This window comes from Oncorhynchus clarkii, chromosome 18, assembly GCF_045791955.1.
Source record: "Oncorhynchus clarkii lewisi isolate Uvic-CL-2024 chromosome 18, UVic_Ocla_1.0, whole genome shotgun sequence".
Taxonomy (NCBI): domain Eukaryota; kingdom Metazoa; phylum Chordata; class Actinopteri; order Salmoniformes; family Salmonidae; genus Oncorhynchus; species Oncorhynchus clarkii.
This window is the reverse complement of record NC_092164.1, coordinates 31,983,686-32,000,961: the sequence shown is the minus strand read 5'-3', so window position 1 is coordinate 32,000,961 and position 17,276 is coordinate 31,983,686. Positions and strand designations below refer to the sequence as shown.

Genomic DNA, 17,276 nt, shown 5'->3' with positions numbered 1-17,276 from the left:
ATGGCCAACACAATGTTTACTGGTTCACTGACTGAATAGGAATGGAATGTCTTGATTCCTGTTTTAGGAAGTACAGATTACAGTTATGTACTGGTATGTCATTTTCACTAGCCTGCTCAGTTGAATATGATTATCAATGGCATCAAAACAGTCATGGAAGGACAATTTAAAAAGCTTTTGGTTCAAATGATGACTAGTGCCGTTCCCTATCAGCACTATTGAAGTGTCTCCCTCATGTAGTTTAAAGGTCACCTCCCGCCCTGTTTACCAGGTGGTGCTGCCCACGTTCATCCTGGAGAAGCGCTCCCTGCTGGAGATGTACGCTAACTTCATGGCCCACCCGGACATGTTCCTGTCCATCACGGCTGGAGCCACGGCGGAGGACCGCATCGTACGCTTCGTGGAGTACTACCTTACCGCCTTCCACGAGGGCCGCAAAGGAGCTGTGGCCAAGAAGCCCTACAACCCGGCACTGGGCGAAACCTTCCACTGTTCCTGGGAGGTGCCTCGGGACAGAGTGAGGCCCCTCAGGTCTCAGGGCCCCAGGGAACCAGCCTCCAGGGTCCCCAACAACACCCAACCGCAGGACGGTCCGTCGGGGAGCGAGTGTTACCGCGTTCGCTTCATGGCCGAGCAGGTGTCCCACCACCCGCCTGTCTCAGGGTTCTACTGCGAGTGCCCAGAGAGGAGGATGTGTGTCAATGCCCACGTGTGGACGAGAAGCAAGTTCATGGGCATGTCCATTGGTGTGTCCATGATAGGGGAAGGTGAGTTGAGGCTCAGCTAAAAGCTGACACCATAAGTACATGGCTGAGTTCAAATCATACACTTTTCTTAAGCTTATGCTCATGTTTTGGAATATACAGTTGCTGGCAGTTTGAATGGCATTGGCAACGCGCATGTTCCTGCCACCTGAGGAGCTGTGTTTTTCAGCCATCTATTTCCTGTGTTTGAGGGGTGCAAAAGTCTTGTCACTTAAATATCGCTGGTTTGATTGCTTTCACTTTACTTTCATACTCTTGCTTGTGCCTCTGTCCCCCCCCCCCCCCCCCATTTAACGTTCTGACCACGGAAATGTTTGTAATGACCTGTCAAACACACCCATGAAATGGTCTCAATGGAATACATTGTCTTTCCGTTGCAGCTATGAGAAGGCTAAAGCTTAGTGTGGGACTAAACGCATCGTCTCCACACTTACATCACAAGAAAGAGAAGAGAGACTACTTTATTTTGATGGAGGTCATTTTTTTGTGGAATTGAAAAAAGTAATTATTTTACAAATTAGATGCGCTGAAATAAAAAAAACTTCTGAAAATGAAGACTCGGATTATAGTTATATTATTTCTCATTTCGCAAACATTGTAAAGTATGTATGGAGAGGAGTAATCTAGAGCCAAGCGTGTTGATTTTCAATCCGAGGGTATCCTGCACTTGTTGAATTATGCAACAGAACGTGACTAATGAATGAGGCAGTCTAGACAGAGCAGGTACAGGAAGGCCTAGACAGAGCAGGTGAGTGCAGGAAGGCCTAGACAGAGCATGTGAATGCAGGAAGGCCTAGACAGAGCAGGTGAGTGCAGGAAGACCTAGACAGAGCAGGTACAGGAAGGCCTAGACAGAGCAGGTGAGTGCAGGAAGGCCTAGACAGAGCATGTGAATGCAGGAAGGCCTAGACAGAGCAGGTGAGTGCAGGAAGGCCTAGACAGAGCAGGTGAGTGCAGGAAGGCCTAGACAGAGCAGGTACAGGAAGACCTAGACAGAGCAGGTGAGTGCAGGAAGGCCTAGACAGAGCAGGTGAGTGCAGGAAGGCCTAGACAGAGCAGGTGAGTGCAGGAAGGCCTAGACAGAGCAGGTACAGGAAGGCCTAGACAGAGCAGGTGAGTGCAGGAAGGCCTAGACAGAGCATGTGAATGCAGGAAGGCCTAGACAGAGCAGGTGAGTGCAGGAAGGCCTAGACAGAGCAGGTGAGTGCAGGAAGGCCTAGACAGAGCATGTGAATGCAGGAAGGCCTAGACAGAGCAGGTGAGTGCAGGAAGGCCTAGACAGAGCAGGTGAGTGCAGGAAGGCCTAGACAGAGCAGGTGAGTGCAGGAAGGCCTAGACAGAGCAGGTACAGGAAGGCCTAGACAGAGCAGGTACAGGAAGACCTAGACAGAGCAGGTGAGTGCAGGAAGGCATAGACAGAGCAGGTGAGTGCAGGAAGGCATAGACAGAGCAGGTGAGTGCAGGAAGGCCTAGACAGAGCAGGTGAGTCCAGGAAGGCCTAGACAGAGCAGGTGAGTGCAGGAAGGTCTAGACAGAGCAGGTGAGTGCAGGAAGGCCTAGACAGAGCAGGTACAGGAAGGCCTAGACAGAGCAGGTGAGTGCAGGAAGGCCTAGACAGAGCAGGTACAGGAAGGCCTAGACAGAGCAGGTACAGGAAGACCTAGACAGAGCAGGTGAGTGCAGGAAGGCCTTGACAGAGCAGGTGAGTGCAGGAAGGCCTAGACAGAGCAGGTGAGTGCAGGAAGGTCTAGACAGAGCAGGTGAGTGCAGGAAGGTCTAGACAGAGCAGGTGAGTGCAGGAAGGCCTAGACAGAGCAGGTACAGGAAGGCCTAGACAGAGCAGGTGAGTGCAGGAAGGCCTAGACAGAGCAGGTACAGGAAGGCCTAGACAGAGCAGGTGAGTGCAGGAAGGTCTAGACAGAGCAGGTGAGTGCAGGAAGGCCTTGACAGAGCAGGTGAGTGCAGGAAGGCCTAGACAGAGCAGGTGAGTGCAGGAAGGTCTAGACAGAGCAGGTGAGTGCAGGAAGGTCTAGACAGAGCAGGTGAGTGCAGGAAGGCCTAGACAGAGCAGGTGAGTGCAGGAAGGCCTAGACAGAGCAGGTGAGTGCAGGAAGGCCTAGACAGAGCAGGTACAGGAAGGCCTAGACAGAGCAGGTGAGTGCAGGAAGGCCTAGACAGAGCAGGTGAGTGCAGGAAGGTCTAGACAGAGCAGGTGAGTGCAGGAAGGCTGGTTGCAGCCCTGTTCCACTCCTTTATGTTAATATATGCAAAATCAATACCCCATGTATTTATGCAAATTAGAGTACTATTATTTTTTATTTTAACACAATATTTAAAAAATCCCTGATACCATTAGAGGGGGAAAAAAGTGAGATTTGTACAGTAACTGTAATTCCTGAATTCCCACAAATCCTTGAGCTCCATAAATGATTTGCCCCTGACAGGAAAATGTGCTTTTAATGCAGTCATTATCTGATGGATACTTTTCATTGTAAAAGTTTGGAGAATCTTCATCTATTGTCCAACTGTTGCATGAATTAGAATTGTTTTTAAAACCTTTCAACAATTGTGATTACTGCAGCCAGTTTTTACTCTCGAACTGTACCTATCCATTGTGCATAGTCCTATGGAAGGGTTTGCAAGTTCTCTGATGACAATCAATACATGAGTCCTCTATCTGCCCTCTTGACGCCACAATGTGGGCCTTTCTGAACGAGTCACAGAATACAGGAAGCCCTTGAACAGAATAGACTGAATCTGTATACATGTTATACTGATTCACCACGGCCAGAAAATATTCTCAGGCGTACCTTTTTTTTAATGCCTAGTCATACCACAGGGTTTGTGCATTCACTTTGGGATTGCTTTTGAAGCACAATGGTGACCCTCTCACATTTAGAGGCCTGTGTGGTTTGGCATCTTTTGAGTATTGTGCCTCTAATGAAAATATAATACTTTTTTTTTTAAGGACGATATTTTGTGCTGCATTGATTGGTGCTGATTAAGATGATGTCTGATGGCGAGGTAAGCATGTGTCAATCTGCTCCTGCTGTGATTTGCGGTGGCGGTGGGTTGTCATGGACAGCACGGTGGGTTGTCATGGACAGCACGGGGGGTTGTCATGGACAGCGCGGGGGGTTGTCATGGACAGCGCGGCGGGTTGTCATGGACAGCGCGGCGGGTTGTCATGGACAGCGCGGCGGGTTGTCATGGACAGCACGGCGGGTTGTCATGGACAGCGTGGTGGGTTGTCATGGACAGCGTGGTGGGTTGTCATGGACAGCGCGGTGGGTTGTCATGGACAGCGCGGTGGGTTGTCATGGACAGCGTGGTGGGTTGTCATGGACAGCGTGGTGGGTTGTCATGGACAGCGTGGTGGGTTGTCATGGACAGCGCGGTGGGTTGTCATGGACAGCGCGGTGGGTTGTCATGGACAGCGCGGTGGGTTGTCATGGACAGCGCGGTGGGTTGTCATGGACAGCGCGGCGGGTTGTCATGGACAGCGCGGCGGGTTGTCATGGACAGCGCGGTGGGTTGTCATGGACAGCGCGGGGGGTTGTCATGGACAGCTCGGCGGGTTGTCATGGACAGCTCGGCGGGTTGTCATGGACAGCGCGGCGGGTTGTCATGGACAGCGCGGTGGGTTGTCATGGACAGCGCGGTGGGTTGTCATGGACAGCGCGGTGGGTTGTCATGGACAGCACGGTGGGTTGTCATGGACAGCACGGTGGGTTGTCATGGACAGCACGGCGGGTTGTCATGGACAGCGTGGTGGGTTGTCATGGACAGCGTGGTGGGTTGTCATGGACAGCGCGGTGGGTTGTCATGGACAGCGCGGTGGGTTGTCATGGACAGCGCGGCGGGTTGTCATGGACAGCGCGGGGGGTTGTCATGGACAGCGCGGTGGGTTGTCATGGACAGCGTGGTGGGTTGTCATGGACAGCGCGGTGGGTTGTCATGGACAGCACGGTGGGTTGTCATGGACAGCACGGTTGGTCAATGTGGGGGTTTAGCTAAAAAGAGGATCAATTGTGTCTTTGCACTTTGCATACACAGTATGAAGAGGTGGACAAGGTAAGACCAAAGGGTCGAGGAGAGGGCTCGATTGTGAAGGAAATGTTTCCCACTTGAAATATAGCCAAATGAGTATATGCCAGCCCAGTCATGTGATGACCTTCCACATGATTTCTCTCCTGACTCAATTAGAGTGTTTTCACATACAGATCTCATTCCTCGGTAAAATAAAGCAAAACAACTAAGTTGTCGTTGTGTTCACACTTCCCTTGCCTTTGAATGAGGACTCAACTCTATTTGACAGTTCACTTCACCTATTTTGTGGTCCGAGTTCCTCTTTGCATTTACATTGCTCTGTTTAGAAAGGAACCCAGATCTTTTCCCAACATTCACTCAATGCACTCTGGGTTTTTATAAAGTGCAGGGACAAGCCATCCCATCAGAATGTGTTATCGGACAGCTAGATAGACCATATACCTACTTACATTTTGGAAGTTAATAGATTGCATTTAGTTCATCAGAAGATACTATTAACATGTAAATATTGGTAACAGAATAAATAATGCTGTAATGGGAAATTGTACACCCAATGTAGGCTACCGTCCCCTTAAGAGCTGGAATGGATGTAGTACCCTATTTTGTGATTCTCACCAAATATGTTGTCGTCTTTTCACCCTTATTCAACCCCCACAATCGAATAAACAGCTTGTGAAGCTCTCTTGGAATTTTTGTGCATCCTTGACAGTAGCAATAGGCCTAACCAAAAACAGCACGTTTTTTTTTTTTGCGAACCTGCACAACTGTCATCTTCTCTCTACTTTGGCACTAATGTCAGAGGGTTTATTGCAGTAGTCTAATGCGTGGTGCAGGAATAATGACAAGCAAACCTGGGGAGCTCGACAAGCAAACCCGGACCGTGAAATTCAAGCGAACCGAACCCAGACCACCTCTTGAGATGGTCTCAGTTTGGTTCGCTTTGGGGTCTCTTTTTGAGGGGTCTGGTTTCCTTTGCAGTATTCAAAATTGGCTTAAACTGTGAAAACACCCTTATACTGTTTAGCAATAATATGTATTTTATTGTATTTATTTAACCCTTATTTTACCAGGTAAGTTGTCTGAGAACAGTGTCATTTACAGCAACGACCTGGGGAATAGTTACCGGGGAGAGGAGGGGGATGAATGAGCCAATTGTAAACTGGGGATGATTAGGTGACCGTGATGGTATGAGGGTCAGATTAGGAATGTAGTCAGGACACCGGGGTTAACACCCCTACTCTTATGATAAGTACCATGGGATCTTTTGTGAACACAGAGAGTCAGGACACCGGGGTTAACACCCCTACTCTTATGATAAGTACCATGGGATCTTTTGTGACCACAGAGTCAGAGCACCCGTTTAACGTCCCATTCGGGAGGAGTTAGACTGGTCATAAGATAGTTAACAGTAGAGGGCAATGGCATTGAATGGATGCTAATTCCATTCCATTCACTATGCTTCCCTATGGTTCACTATGCTTCACTATGCTTCACTGTGCTTCCCTATGGTTCACTATGCTTCACTGTGGTTCCCTATGGTACACTATGCTTCACTGTGGTTCACTATGGTTCACTATGCTTCCCTATGGTTCACTATGCTTCACTGTGGTTCACTATGCTTCCCTATGGTTCGCTATGCTTCACTATGCTTCCCTATGGTTCACTATGCTTCACTGTGGTTCACTATGCTTCCCTATGGTTCACTGTGCTTCCCTATGGTTCACTGTGGTTCACTATGCTTCCCTATGGTTCACTATGCTTCCCTATGGTTCACTGTGCTTCCCTATGGTTCACTGTGCTTCCCTATGGTTCATTGTGCTTCCCTATGGTTCACTATGCTTCCCTATGGTTCACTATGCTTCCCTATGGTTCACTATAGGGTTTTACGTGATAACCCCCATAGGTTTTTTTTTGTAGTGGAAGATGATTGGTTTCATGAGTAAGACATGAAAGCAACAGGTCAACCCACAGAGGAGCAGAAGCTGGTGGGATTATTCATTTTTCCTATATGACCAAACAGAATGTACGTGAAGAGATGTTGTAGGTCAGAGTTAACTTTTAACGTCCTCCCTTATGGGGAATCAAGTCCATGAACCCCAAGAGATGTGTCTGTGAACATCACAAAGGGAGAGAAATCAATGCATGGGGCGACGCGGGGTCGTGCACAGTGGGTGTCTGCCGTTCTGCCGGAGTAACTGGGAAAATCTTGGTTGATGATCCCACCATTTAATGTTGTTAACGAGGCACTTTTTTTCTGTTCAACTCCAACACTAATGAAGAACATTTCACAGGCATTTTTCTACCCAGTGAAAAAATTCATCCTAGAGGAGTATATTTATGGTCTGGAGATACTGTATCTTTCATCCTAGAGGAGTATATTTATGGTCTGGAGATACTGTGTCTTTCATCCTAGAGGAGTATATTTATGGTCTGGAGATACTGTGTCTTTCATCCTAGAGGAGTATATTTATGGTCTGGAGATACTGTGTCTTTCATCCTAGAGGAGTATATTTATGGTCTGGAGATACTGTGTCTTTCATCCTAGAGGAGTATATTTATGGTCTGGAGATACTGTGTCTTTCATCCTAGAGGAGTATATTTATGGTCTGGAGATACTGTATCTTTCATCCTAGAGGAGTATATTTATGGTCTGGAGATACTGTGTCTTTCATCCTAGAGGAGTATATTTATGGTCTGGAGATACTGTATCTTTCATCCTAGAGGAGTATATTTATGGTCTGGAGATACTGTGTCTTTCATCCTAGAGGAGTATATTTATGGTATGGAGATACTGTGTCTTTCATCCTAGAGGAGTATATTTATGGTCTGGAGATACTGTATCTTTCATCCTAGAGGAGTATATTTATGGTCTGGAGATACTGTATCTTTCATCCTAGAGGAGTATATTTAGGGCATGGAGATACTGTATCTTTCATCCTAGAGGAGTATATTTATGGTATGGAGATACTGTGTCTTTCATCCTAGAGGAGTATATTTATGGTATGGAGATACTGTATCTTTCATCCTAGAGGAGTATATTTAGGGCATGGAGATACTGTATCTTTCATCCTAGAGGAGTATATTTATGGTATGGAGATACTGTATCTTTCATCCTAGAGGAGTATATTTAGGGCATGGAGATACTGTATCTTTCATCCTAGAGGAGTATATTTATGGTATGGAGATACTGTATCTTTCATCCTAGAGGAGTATATTTATGGTATGGAGATACTGTATCTTTCATCCTAGAGGAGTATATTTATGGTCTGGAGATACTGTATCTTTCATCCTAGAGGAGTATATTTATGGTCTGGAGATACTGTGTCTTTCATCCTAGAGGAGTATATTTATGGTCTGGAGATACTGTATCTTTCATCCTAGAGGAGTATATTTATGGTCTGGAGATACTGTGTCTTTCATCCTAGAGGAGTATATTTATGGTATGGAGATACTGTGTCTTTCATCCTAGAGGAGTATATTTATGGTCTGGAGATACTGTATCTTTCATCCTAGAGGAGTATATTTATGGTCTGGAGATACTGTATCTTTCATCCTAGAGGAGTATATTTAGGGCATGGAGATACTGTATCTTTCATCCTAGAGGAGTATATTTATGGTATGGAGATACTGTGTCTTTCATCCTAGAGGAGTATATTTATGGTATGGAGATACTGTATCTTTCATCCTAGAGGAGTATATTTAGGGCATGGAGATACTGTATCTTTCATCCTAGAGGAGTATATTTATGGTATGGAGATACTGTATCTTTCATCCTAGAGGAGTATATTTAGGGCATGGAGATACTGTATCTTTCATCCTAGAGGAGTATATTTATGGTATGGAGATACTGTATCTTTCATCCTAGAGGAGTATATTTATGGTATGGAGATACTGTATCTTTCATCCTAGAGGAGTATATTTAGGGCATGGAGATACTGTATCTTTCATCCTAGAGGAGTATATTTATGGTATGGAGATACTGTATCTTTCATCCTAGAGGAGTATATTTAGGGTATGGAGATACTGTATCTTTCATCCTAGAGGAGTATATTTATGGTATGGAGATACTGTATCTTTCATCCTAGAGGAGTATATTTATGGTCTGGAGATACTGTATCTTTCATCCTAGAGGAGTATATTTATGGTATGGAGATACTGTATCTTTCATCCTAGAGGAGTATATTTAGGGTATGGAGATACTGTATCTTTCATCCTAGAGGAGTATATTTAGGGTATGGAGATACTGTATCTTGCAAAGGATTTTTTCCACGTACAGTATTTCCCTTCTAGTCTCTGCAAAATCTTCTGCACTATTCTACGGAATGTACAGTTTTATTAGACATTGGTGACTGGCGCTTGGCTACTTAGTATACACTAGTATAGCCAGGTCCCAGATCTGTTTGTGCTATCTTGTCAACTCCCTGTCAGTTGTCACTCATTGTCTTAACCAAACATGAACAATGGTTGGAAGAGGTGGCAACCGTAGAAACAGCCTGGAACCAGTGAGATGCTGACCTTTATCTGGTCTGACTCTTTGAGTCACATTACCTCGACTAACCTGTACCCCCGCACATAGTCTCGGCACCAGTACCCCCTGTATACAGCCTCCTTATTGTCCTCATTTTATTGTTACTTTTGATTTCATTTTCTACTTTAGTTCATTTAGTAAATATTTTTTGAACTGCATTGTTGGTTAAGGGCTTGTAAAGTAAGCATTTCACGGTAATCGTATTCGGGCAGAATGTGACAACATTTTTATTTGATATTTCCCCCTCTGCTCCCCAGGGACCTTATGCCTCCTGGAGCATGACGAGGAGTATGTGTTCACTCTGCCCTGTGCCTACGCCCGCTCCATCCTCACCGTGCCATGGGTGGAGCTGGGTGGCAAAGTCACCATCAACTGTGCCAAGAGTGGATACTCTGCCACCGTCACATTCCACACCAAGCCTTTCTATGGAGGGAAGGTACACAGGTGGGTATCTGTGTGTGTGTGTGTGTGTGTGAGAGCGAGAGATTGCTTTGGCAATGTAAACATACTGTATGTTTCCCATGCCAATAAAGCCCATTGAATTGAGAGAGGATTTGAATGCTCTGTATTTAAATGATTTGAACGTCATAATTTCAAATGTTATTTGTGCCCAATATAACTAAATGGTAAATAAGTCATTTTGCTGTACTTTTATTGTAATTAAGAATAGAATATGTTTTTAAACACTTCTACTATATTAATGGGGATACTACCGTGATTATGGATAATCATGAATGAATCGTGAATAATGATGAGTGAGAAAGTTAGAGGCATAAATATCAAACGTATTCTATTCTTATTTACACTAAGTGGCTCAAATGCACCATTCATTTCTATTGGGCAAAAGATCATCTGAAACACAACCAAAACAAATGCATCCAACAAGTTTGTAGAGTCACAAGTTTGATGTAGTCATTTGCGTGCTAGGAATATGGGACATATACTGTATAAGTGAATTGGGAGGACAATGTACAAATGTGCTGTAATTTCTAAACGGTTCACCCAATTACGTATGAAAATACCCTCAAATTAAAGCTGACAGTCTACACTTTAACCTCCTAGTCTCGATATTGCTATGGCTGTACAATGTATCATAAGAGTAATGTTGAGTAATGATGGGTGGCCACTAAGTACATCTTCTGAACATGCCTGCTATATGTTCCTCTCAGGGTGACCGCAGAGGTCAAACACAACCCGACCAACACCATTGTGTGCAAGGCCCAGGGGGAATGGAACGGAACCCTGGAGTTCACCTATAGCAGCGGGGAGACCAAAGTGATTGACACAGCCAAACTGCCAATCGTCAAGAAGAAGCTCCGGCCTGTGGAGAAGCAGGGACGGAACGAGTCCAGGTAAGATGCTCCTTGGTGCTGTACTTTTGGTCCCTTAATGGCCCAGGGTGGTATTCATTACGCACCAAACAGAAGTAAGCGCGGCAGGGTAGCCTAGTGGTTAGAGTGTTGGACTAGTAACCGGAAGGTTGCAAGTTCAAACCCCCGAGCTGACAAGAATCTGTCGTTCTGCCCTCGTTCTGCCCTTGAACAGGCAGTTAACCCACTGTTCCTAGGCCGTCATTGAATTTGTTCTTAACTGACTTGCCTAGTTAAATAAAGATAAAATAAATAAAAAAAAGCAGGGCTGAAACGAGGAGGGACTCCCTGGACTTGGCGTATACAGAACAATAGCTTGTCAGCTGTGTGGTGGGTTTGTTAAATACATTTTCTGTATGTGTTTGTGTAGGCGGTTATGGCAGCATGTCACCAAGTCACTGAAGGAGGGGAACATTGACGAGGCCACGGAACAAAAGCGGCGTCTGGAGGAGCGCCAGAGAGGGGAGGAGAGGCAGAGAGCTGCAGTCAACTCGCCCTGGACACCCAAATATTTCAGTAAAAAGGTACGGCTACAGAAGGGAGTTGAGCCAGGGTTCAATATAAAACCAGGGTTTGAGCTGGGGCTATTATGTTCAACCCTATCCCAAAACTTAGTTGATCTTACTTTCCTCGTTGGACCCATGAGGTGCTGGAGCTCGGCTCTACCTGGCTCTCCCTTTGACTTAACCTAACATAGCTGGAGTTAAAGAGCGGCGTTTCCACACGGTTTTCAGAGGAAGCTAGGTTGAATTAGCTGTGTCCCTGAAAACTGGATACATCCGGTTGTTGGTACTAGAGGTCGACCGATTATGATTTTTTTCAACACCGATACCGATTATTGGAGGACCCCCAAAAAAAGCCGATACCGATTAATCGGCCAATTTATTTATTTGTAATAATGACAATTACAACAATACTGAATGAACACTTATTTTAACGTAATATAATACATCAATAAAATCAATTTAGCCTCAAATAAATAATGAAACATGTTCAATTTGGTTTAAATAATGCAAAAACAGTGTTGGAGAAGAAAGTAAAAGTGCAATATGTGCCATGTAAGAAAGCTAACGTTTAAGTTCCTTGCTCAGAACATGAGAACATATGAAAGCTGGTAGTTCCTTTTAAGATGAGTCTTCAATATTCCCAGGCAAGAAGTTTTAGGTTGTAGTTATTATAGGACTATTTCTCTCTATACCATTTGTATTTCATATACCTTTGACTATTGGATGATCTTGTAGGCACTTTAGTATTGCCAGTGTAACAGTATAGCTTCCGTCCCTCTCCTCGCCTCGAACCAGGAACACATCGACAACAGCCACCCCCGAAGCAGCGTTACCCATCGCTCCACAAAAGCCGCGGCCCTTGCAGAGCAAGGGGAATAACTACTCCAAGTCTCAGAGCGAGTGACGCTTGGAACGCTATTAGCCCACCCCGCTAACTAGCTAGCCATTTCACATCGGTTACATCAGCCTAATCTTGGGAGTTGATGGGCTTGAAGTCATAAATAGCGCAATGCTTGAAGCATTGCGAAGAGCTACTGCCAGAACGCACGAAAGTGCTGTTTAAATGAATGCTTATGAGCCTGCTGGTGCCTACCATCGCTCAGTCAGACTGCTCTATCAAATCTCAAATCATAGACTTAATTATAATATAATAACACGCAGAAATATACGAGCCTTTGGTCATTGATATGGTTGAATCCGGAAACTATCATCTCGAAAACAAGACGTTTATTCTTTCAGTGAAATACGGAACCGTTCCGTATTTTATCTAACGGGTGGCATCCATAAGTCAAAATATTCCTGTTACATTGCACATCCTTCAATGTTATGTCATAATTTCGTAAAATTCTGGCAAATTAGTTTGCAATGAGCCAGGCAGCCCAAACTGTTGCATATACACTGACTCAGCGTGCAATGAACACAAGAGAAGTGACACAATTTCACCTGGTCAATATTGCCTGCTAACCTGGATTTCTTTTAGCTAAATATGCTGGTTTAAAAATATATACTTCTGTGTATTGATTTTAAGAAAGGCATTGATGTTTATGGTTAGGTACACATTGGAGCAACGATACGCACAGCATTGATTATATGCAACACAGGACACGCTAGATAAACTAGTAATATCATCAATCATGTGTAGTTATCTTATAAAAATCAATCAATCATAATAGTTAAGTTTAATGCTAGATAGCAACTAACTTGGCTTACTGCATTCGCGTAACAGGCAGTCTCCTCGTGGAGTGCAATGTAATCAGGTGGTTAGAGCGTTGGACTAGTTAACTGTAAGGTTGCTAGATTGAATCCCCCGAGCTGATAAGGTAAAAATGTCGTTCTGCCCCTGAACGAGGCAGTTAACCCACTGTTCTTAGGCAGTCATTGAAAATAAGAATGTGTTCTTCACTGACTTGCCTAGTTAATTTAATCTTTATTTAAGGTGTAACATTTTGGGGGGGCCAAATCGGTGTCCAAAAATACAGATTTCCGATTGTTATGAAAACTTGAAATCGGCCCTAATTAATCGGCCATTCCGATTAATTGGTCGACCTCTAGTTGGTACCTCCACTAAGGGTGCTTTGTCCCAAGGTGCAGGAGACCGGCTCAATTTAACCACAGATGCTCATCTGGTTGTGTCTTTGTTCTTGCCTTTAGGGAGAAGATTGGATCTACCACAATCCTCTGTGGAAATCTAACTGACACAAGAACCAGACTGCTCTAATGGACACTAAGAGAGCCTCTATGCCCCTAAACGAGGGGCCAGGCCAGGATAAGGATGGAACTGCCACTCGCTCTCAATTGGGACCAGAGATACTGACTCTTAATGACATGGACAAAGGTCCCACTCATGGGAATCAAGTGGTTTCCACTTGAACTACGAGGGTGGGAGAGACCGATGTAGCTTTTTATAGTATTCGAGGTAGAGAATGTCAATTTCTTACTTTGCCAGGGCCTTTTGCAAATGCACGGTATGACATGATTTGCCACTGGTATTTCTTTCCAGTTGTGTTGACACACACATGATTCTTTTCGGTTCAAACGCCTTTATTTGTCACGCAGCATCAGGAGGAAGACGGCATACAAGTGTTGGTGGTAAATATGCTTGGAGGTATGTTTTTGTTACATTAGTTCCCAACAAATGCTGTTGACTAGGAGTCTCTTATCACTTTCAGTTGCTATTCTATCCATCCTTACCCCATCCAGACCTTTGACCATTCCTGAAATGACTCTTTGCCTCTGTTCTTCCATTGACTACAGATTTCCCCTCACCATCACCCTTTTACTTTACAGTCAACACTCCATTGGATCCCATCTTCCCCAGAGGTGTTTCCTCCTTCCAGGGACGTGTCCTTAGCATTGATATCACATAATTAATCTGGATCTGTACCCAGCTCACGACTCATGCTAATATATGTGAGCCACAACCCCATTCTCACAGAGAGGCACCGTCTCTTCACATGTCAATCAGGATATGAGGTACTGTGGTGGTAAAGGGGATGTTTTGGGTTATACATAGCCATTATATATTTACGTTTTCCCAAATACTATATCGGATTGCCTTTATTTAGCCAAACATCTAATGGAAAATCATTTGCGACACCTTTTTGTTCATAGAAAAGTGATCAATGATTATAGACTGAGGGGCTTGCTGCGTTACACTGTAGTACCTATACTAATGGCAGGATCATCTTGCAGTGAAGAAAATTAGCTGTCACAAAGCTGTCCAGTTTCTTGTAGCATTCAAGTGTGTTCTTGAATTAGTGACCTTGACATCTGGCAATATGCAGATGCATGAATTTGATTACCGAGTCTCCAGCACTCAGTAATCAAGACGTGTGGGTTATTTGGAAAGATTTGTGTCAAACTGAGGTATTTGGGTTTTGTAGATCACTGATGTACCCAAGACCTTGAACCAAACTCCTCATTCACTAGGATTAAAAAAACCTATGCAACACCCCATGTATTATTACATAGGTTGAAGGTAGGGATGGGGGCATAATTGTTTTGTTCTAATAAATGTGCCCTGGCAATCACTGTGCCTGTCTTGTTGTTGTGGAAAATGTAGAACAGCTGGAATTAAGGCCAGTGCTGCCATCTTGTGGTACATTTTGTAATTCTCTGAAGCCTCAGTTTATATACCAAAGTCTAACTTTTATAGGATAAAGATATTTCCACATAAAAAGGTATCATGGAATCTGTTTTTTTAGAATGTAATTATTGTTTTGCACCTAAAAAGCAGCCTTGTATTCCACATGTCCGTTCCTGGAATTGACTGAAGCAACTTAGTAAAAAACACCCTGCCTGCAAACCTAGAAGATATTCCAAAGACACTTCAGGCAAACACCTTACACTGATAAATTGATAGTACACACAAATCACTTTTTACAAACTTGAACCTTTTATTTAGTCTACATTTAAACATGACTGAACAACAATGTAAAAAAATCTGGAAGTTGAGGGGACCAGGGGTCGTGAAATAAAATCAATGTAGTGGTGAGGAAGAGGAAGAGGCGCTGCACTGCTGAAAGTTGGAGAACCAAGAGGAGAAAGTCCACCATCCCCAACAAAAAACAAACCTGTACACTTTCTATATCACATTAAGGCTTAGTCCCCAAAGATTGACAAAAAGAAACACGAGTTCCTCTAGTGTGTGTTTGAGCAAGGTCGATATGGCATTTTGTGAAGGGACAGAACAAAGCAAATTTATATAACTTGTGTGTAAAGCAAGAAGTATCAAACAAACGATACAAAAAAAAAGTATTCCTATGATCTGTAGACCGCATGCACACACATGTTCAACACAGATTTATAATTCACAACAGGCCCAGTACAATGCCAGGGGGTGCACCCCTCTGTCCACTCACTGGCAGCCATCTTGAGATTCAACACTTTAGTTTTCCTGCATTACCGTACTACGCATCTACTCAGCAGCATTAACGTGTGTCTGTGGACCGGCAAAAATGACTGAGTAGACAGAAGGACATGTGGTGATGAAGAGACCAGCAATGAGGCACTAGGCTCACAGACCGGACTAGAGCGTGCCCCCTGCAGGTTGGAGGCCTAATTAATAATCACTACATTTCACATAGAATTGCTACTTTTTTTAAACCTAGCAGCAGAATATACAATCTAAGCAATTTCAGGGGGGAAAGTTAAATTCACATTCTTTTCAAACAAAATCTCAAATCCCTCCTAATGACAATTATTGCATTCACTGTTCCATCTGCTGCCATTAAAAACATCACGACAAAGTAAAGAGAAATCTGCGTATTTAAATCACCACAATAATCCAATATATTATAACCCTTTGACATTTTATTTACATATTAGGCCTTTTATTTTCGAAAGAATTGTCTCAGTAACGACAAATTAGAGCCAAACAAAAAATGATTAAAAAAAAGTTACAGATCGATCAGCTGTGCCTAGACAATGGAATTGTTCCTTACCGCATACCATTCGTTATCTGTACACGCGTCAGGAACATGTCCTCAATTCCAATGGTTCCTCACTCTCAACGGCAACACATTGACATGTGCCAAGGAGCAAGATCAGGGGCTCTTTGGTGCAATTGCTCCCAGCCTCAGTTTCCTTTCTCTTTATTTTGTCCCCCTCTAGAAATAAGTTTAATGTACCACAAAATTTACGCTCACCCCGGTTTCAGCAGCTCTGTGCCTTGCCCCACATTCAAGTACAAAAAAGAAAGAACGAGCAAGACAAAAAGTCCTCTGGCTAAAACGGACAAAAGTTCTGGGGCTAGCCAGATATGACACTTCACCCTCCCCAACACACAGGATGCTGCGCTCAGAGGACTAGCCCTCGAGGCTAAGGGCTAACATTCCAGACAATGGCCGCTGTTCTTCTTCATTGGTAGAGTTCTTTGCTAGTTGCATTTTTTTGTATGTTTTTTGTTGTTGTCAGTCTTCATTATTTCTTGTTTAGTTTCTTGCCTTTCTTCAGGACCAGCTTATTCCTGATATGTCCTCGCTTCCTCTTAGAAGTCTATAATGAAACAAACTTGGTTTACAAACCACTTTTCAATCTGCAATTTTTTCCTATACATCTACAAATCAGAATGTGAGCGCACACACATTTAACTGTAGGAAATAAAAGTGAGTTGGCTCACATTTTATGAACATTTCCTTTTGGTGGCTAAAATTTGAGAAGAAATAATCATATGTAAACTCACTACACCAGTATCATATAATGTCTAACATTCATTAGCACAATGAATGCTGAGAGACATGGAAGCCTTGTACCTTTTTGGAGGTGTACTTCTGCCTGGGCACGATGCTGCGGAGCTTGTGCTCCAGCGGCTCCCTGTTCTCCAGCTTCTTCACCTTGTAGATGCGCACCAGCCAGTGCTCCGAGGTGAACGCCTCCTCAAGGTGCTTGAACGTGATGTCTTTGTTGCCGATCTCGGCGTTGCGGGTGCGGTCGAACCCAGGCGGTGTCCGGAAGTCCAGCTGAGAGATAAGGACAGCAGTAGGTGGGGTTGAAGTTGTTGGCGAGGGCGGCTAGTGACTGAGCTGAGCTAAAGTGAGTATGGTGGTTGACAGTTCAC

General features: G+C 44.2%; 2 protein-coding genes across 2 annotated transcripts in view; one reads left to right on the top strand and one right to left on the bottom strand.

Moving 5' to 3' along the window:
• LOC139373336 (oxysterol-binding protein-related protein 10-like) overlaps positions 1 to 14,897 on the top strand; it is a 140,688-nt gene extending 125,791 nt beyond the window's left edge. The window contains exons 9-13 of the mRNA XM_071113738.1: positions 272 to 767; positions 9,600 to 9,786; positions 10,512 to 10,694; positions 11,083 to 11,236; positions 13,370 to 14,897. Of these exons, the coding sequence (XP_070969839.1) occupies positions 272 to 767; positions 9,600 to 9,786; positions 10,512 to 10,694; positions 11,083 to 11,236; positions 13,370 to 13,414 (1,065 nt within the window). The 3' untranslated portion in view covers positions 13,415 to 14,897. The remainder of the gene's footprint in view (positions 1 to 271; positions 768 to 9,599; positions 9,787 to 10,511; positions 10,695 to 11,082; positions 11,237 to 13,369) is intronic.
• Positions 14,898 to 15,094: 197 nt separating this feature from the next.
• LOC139373335 (dolichyl-diphosphooligosaccharide--protein glycosyltransferase subunit STT3B) overlaps positions 15,095 to 17,276 on the bottom strand; it is a 95,385-nt gene continuing 93,203 nt past the window's right edge. The window contains exons 15-16 of the mRNA XM_071113737.1: positions 16,972 to 17,178; positions 15,095 to 16,714 (exon numbers count right to left, since the gene is read on the bottom strand). Coding sequence (XP_070969838.1) covers positions 16,640 to 16,714; positions 16,972 to 17,178 — 282 coding nt within the window. The 3' untranslated portion in view covers positions 15,095 to 16,639. The remainder of the gene's footprint in view (positions 16,715 to 16,971; positions 17,179 to 17,276) is intronic.